At 49.5% G+C, this 5,000-nt stretch overlaps 1 protein-coding gene across 2 annotated transcripts in view; it reads right to left on the bottom strand.

Moving 5' to 3' along the window:
- Positions 1-5,000, bottom strand: part of LOC134438927 (protocadherin-1-like) — a 297,158-nt gene that overhangs the window by 114,730 nt on the left and 177,428 nt on the right. For both annotated transcript variants that reach the window (XM_063188653.1, XM_063188654.1), the window contains exon 4: positions 288-507. In XM_063188653.1, the coding sequence (XP_063044723.1) occupies positions 288-507 (220 nt within the window). The remainder of the gene's footprint in view (positions 1-287; positions 508-5,000) is intronic.

Here is a 5,000-nt window from a genome sequence, read left to right as displayed (position 1 = left end):
TGAGAGGGAAACAAAAAAAAAGAAAATACAAAAAAAATAGATGATGGAGGGCTGGGTCGCAACAATAGCAGAATTCAAGCAGCGTGGGAAGGAAAAAGAACCTAGACAACAACTGAATGAGAGGAGGAGGAAGAGGAGGAGGAGAAGGAGGAGGAAGAGGAGGAGGAGAAGGAGGAGGAGGAGGAAGAAGGGGAGGAGGAGGAGGAGGAAAAAGAACAAAAACGTGAATGAGGAAAAGAAACCAAAAAAAAATATGAGGAAAGAAGACAAAAGCTTGGCAACCCTACCGTTCTCGGGGTGCTCCATCTCTCCGATGCTGCCGTCGGGTGTGGTCCTCTCGTAGTGGTCCTCGGGCAGGGCCAGAGGGCCGATACGGGGCCCGGACGAACTCTTACTGCTGGGCGTCTCCGACTCCTCCAGGCCGCTGTCGTAGTAGCTGTGCTGAGAGGGGTCCCCCAGATCTTGCGATTGGTTGGTCGTGGAGAAGGTCACCCGGCGGTGTGGCAGCTGTGATTGGACAAAAATAGAGGTAGGGGAGGGGAGAGGGATGGATGGGTGTTAGTCGCCTTTGATTTGGACATGGAAATACCTCATGTTTCTTTAACGTGTGTGTGTGTGTGTGTGTGTGTGTGTGTGTGTGTGTGTGTGTGTGTGTGTGTGTGTGTGTGTGTGTGTGTGTGTGTGTGTGTGTGTGTGTGTGTGTGTGTGTGTGTGTGTGTGTGTGTGTGTGTGTGTGTGTGTGTGCTTGCGTGTTTGCGTGCGTGTGTGTGCGTGTGTGTGTGTGTGTGTGTGTGTGTGTGTGTGTGTGTGTGTGTGTGTGTGTGTGTGTGTGTGTGTGTGTGTGTGTGTGTTTGCGCGTGTGTGTGTGTTTGCGCGTGTGTGTGTGTGTGCGTGTGTGTGTGTGTGTGAGAACGTGAGTGAGAATGTGTGTGTATGTTGACAGCTGCATAATTAAAACACATTTATCGTGCTCTCTGGCAGCAGGTAACAGAAAGCTGAACCACATGGCAGAAATCCCTCGAGACGCCAAGAGGCACAAGCTGCACTGCACTGCACTCTACTACTACAGTGCTACACACACACACACACACACACACACACACACACACACACACACACACACACACACACACACACACACAAGGCCGCTGATAGCTTTGACTGGGCCCGGGACAAAGTCATCTGAAAGACCCCCCCCTACCCAATACATTCAATGTAATGATGACCCAATTCTGCCCCCCCCCACCCCTTCTCCCTGGGCCTGGTACAACTGAACCCTTGATGCCCCCCTGTCGGCTTCCCTGCACACACACACACACACACACACACACACACACACACACACACACACACACACACACACACACACACACACACACACACACACACACACACACACACACACACACACACACCTGCAGAAACGCTCACACACAGGGCCACGTGCCGTGCTGGGCAGGCCTTGAATGTGTGCCGAGTGTATTAAAGACGGGCTAAGTAAATGGTGTGTGAGTGTGGCAGCCAGGCCTGATAATGCAGTGCAAGGTGATGGGGGGTTCCCAGGGGAGCGGCGGCTGGAGAGAGAAGGAGAGAAGGAGAGGAGGAGGGAGGAGGGAGGAGGGAGGGAGGGGGGCATGTTTCATCACAACAGGAGGAGACACACAGCAAATTGGGGGTCTCAGACTCTCTCAGAGCCAGCTGTCAGCCATCGCATCGAGCACAGAGCAACACACACACACACACACACACACACACACACACACACACACACACACACACACACACACACACACACACACACACACACACACACACACACACACACACACACACACACACACACAGCACAACACAACATACCGGCTTCCACAGACTCCAAATCATGCCCTGAGAAAACACGCTCGTTCTGTTTCTGTGCGTGTGCGTGTGCGTGTGCGTGTGCGTGTGTGTGTGTTTGTGTCTTGCGTATGAGAGAGTGTGTGTTCATCTCCGTGGATGTCTGTCTGTCTGTCTGTCTTGCTGCCAGAAGAGACAGAGGCTTCATCTACTGCCTCTCCCAGTACAAATCATGCCCTCAGACTATGCTTTCAAACTCAAGGAGACATCAAGAGAACGCAAAAAAGGGAAAAAACTAAAAGTAACGAGAGGGAAGGGGAAGAAAAAGAAGGAGAACTGAGACAAAGAAAGAGGGAGAGATAAAAAGATAGAGCAAGAGATAGGGAGAGGGAGAGAGAGGGAGAAAGAGAGAAGGACAGAGAGAGTCGATGTGAAGGCATAATAGAATTATATGAATAAGTAAACACTTCAGCAATATCTACACAATCTGCATCATCCAAACACACGCACATGCACATGCACACACACGCACACGCACACAAATGTATGTGTGTGTTTGTGCGCATATGCATATGCACATGTGCGTGTTGGTGCGCATGTGCATATGCAGTCATCTGGCTATCTGAAGAGGGAAATGGGGCCAGCACCCTGCTGCACCAGTCACAAAACAGAATGAACCAGGTCGTCCCCGCCAGAACACTTTAAATAAATAAATAAAGCAAACAAACACGAGAACACACAAGCATGCAAACAAACTTTGCGCGCTGACCTTGTCAGAAAGTGACAGTCCACCGCGTTGTTTGCCAGGCATGTTTTGCGCTGGCTTGTACCAGCATTTATTTATTTATTAATATATTTCTTGTTTATTTATTTTTTTAAGTTGACACCAAACACAGTCACTGGCAGGGCGATCTGCATGAAAACATACCCTGTAAAGTGGATGCGCTTGCCAAAGCCTTCACAGCTGCTTTTACGAATGTGCGCACACAAATTTTGGCTCACACTCACGCCACACCACTCGCGACAGCAGGAGTGCATGCATGCCCCCCACTCACACAATGTTTGTGACAAATATCTGAAAAAATATCAGAGGATGTACAATACTCAGTGCCTTAGGATGGCGTCCTTGCAAACTAAGAAAGTCATGGATGCTGCTCTTACACAAGTCAGCGAAACTAGCCACCCGTGAGTCTGAGAGTCAGGGCTGGCGCTAGGCATAGGCAGATTAGGCGGTGGCCTAGGGCGCCAAATGTCCTGGGTGGCACCAAGGCCCACAGAATTACAATATTAAGCTAAATAAGCATTAAACATTACATTGTAATAGATCAGCTGTGTTCAAACAGATGTATGACACCATGAAAAGGAAAGATCGCTGCTCGCCTAGGGCAGCAAATTGCCTAGAACCGGCCCTGCTGAGAGTCTACTGGTTTGATCTGGTTTGATTTAGTCTAGGCTAATTGTGTTATTCCGCCGTTACATCCGCAGTTATTTCCTGGTCTAGATTAGTATGATGTGGGCTTTGTTTGTGCAGTGACAGCAGTTGCACCTCTCGGCTCTTGCCTAATGAGTCTTGGAAACGGGAACAGGTGAGCGCGCCTCGGAGCATTGATCAACAGGCAGTACATGGGCGTAATGAATGGGAAAAAAGGAGGCCCTTCACTTTGTTGTGGCTCATTGGCGGAGGATATTTGCTTAAGTAGCAGAAAGGGAGGGTTGCCAAGGTGATTTCTACCCTCGTTTGCCGTGTTTATCATCGGTGTGGATTGGCATCGGGGACTTAGTTGTCGTTTCTAAGGAGACTGACTCGCCGTCGGCTCCGCAGAACATCACCTGGTCTTAATGAGCAGAATCTCTGCACTTTCACGGGGCCCATGCTCGTCTTTATCTCTTGGTACATTTGATCACAGCGGTGTGCGGAGCAAAGAAACATTGGATCTGTGAGTCATCACTGCTCTCCAGCCTCAGCCTTCAGCCACACACAGGGCTGGATTAAGATGGCCTTGTGCCCCTAGGCTACAGGTTGCTCTGTGGCCCCCCAGAAGGCAGATTTGGTGACAAATTTACATAGACAGTGCCATAATTACGAGCTAGGAATTACTGTAAGGATAACGTGTATCAACGGTAATCAACACGACAGATGAGTTTCTTAATTTTGCATCTTGTCATAATTTGGCAATTTTTTACTTTTGGCCAATCAGGGGCCCCCTAGCAGCTGGGGGCCCCTAGGATACAGCCACATCTAGCCTGTGCGTTAATCCGGCCTTAGCCACAGACCTGAAGCCTATTTAGAGTGGCAGTGCTCTGGGAGCGTGCGCGATGACTGTCCCCGTTACTTTGTAACCTGTCACCTGATCACCTGCAAAACAAGACAGACATGCCAGAGTTCAACTCCGTTTCAGAAAACAAAACAAAAAACCAACTGTGGCTCTGTGCGAGCTCGTTTGATCCAACTGCAACCTTCAGCCAGAAAAAAAAACAATAGAGGATTGAGAGTGGCAGAACCACCTGTGCTGTTGGGGAAGTAGGTGTGCTGCGCCATAACACTTGCTTAAAGAGCCTCAGAAGAACCGCCGACAAACACACCAGACACACAATCACACACACACACACACACACACACACACACACACACACACACACACACACACACACACACACACACACACACACACACACACACACACACACACACACACACACACACACACACACACACACACACACACACACACACACACAAACACACACACACACACACACACACACACACACACACGTATACATACAACACCCAAACACACAGACATCTTCCGTCAGGCTGCAAGTGTCTAATATACTGTACAGTAGATGCCCTTTCACAGCTATGGAGCAGAACTAAATTGTGATAGGGGACTATCTTAGCAAAAAAGACCAGTGTGTGTGTGTGGTGCGTGTGCGTGTGCGTGTGCGTGTGCGTGTGCGTCTGCATTTGTGTGTGTGTGCGTGCGTGCATGCGTGCATGCGTGCGTGCGTTTGTGCGTGCGTTTGTGCATTCGTGTGGTCATTTATTTGCATTCCTGCGGGGGATTGAGATATGGATACATCACCATCTGTTGAGGTTGTGTGTCATCATCTTTGGTGTTTGACATCTGTGGATGTATGCAAAGAGATTGGTATGGGTTTGG

The sequence above is a fragment of the Engraulis encrasicolus genome, chromosome 22, assembly GCF_034702125.1.
Source record: "Engraulis encrasicolus isolate BLACKSEA-1 chromosome 22, IST_EnEncr_1.0, whole genome shotgun sequence".
Classification (NCBI taxonomy): Eukaryota; Metazoa; Chordata; class Actinopteri; order Clupeiformes; family Engraulidae; genus Engraulis; species Engraulis encrasicolus.
This window is presented reverse-complemented; position numbering and strand designations above follow the sequence as displayed.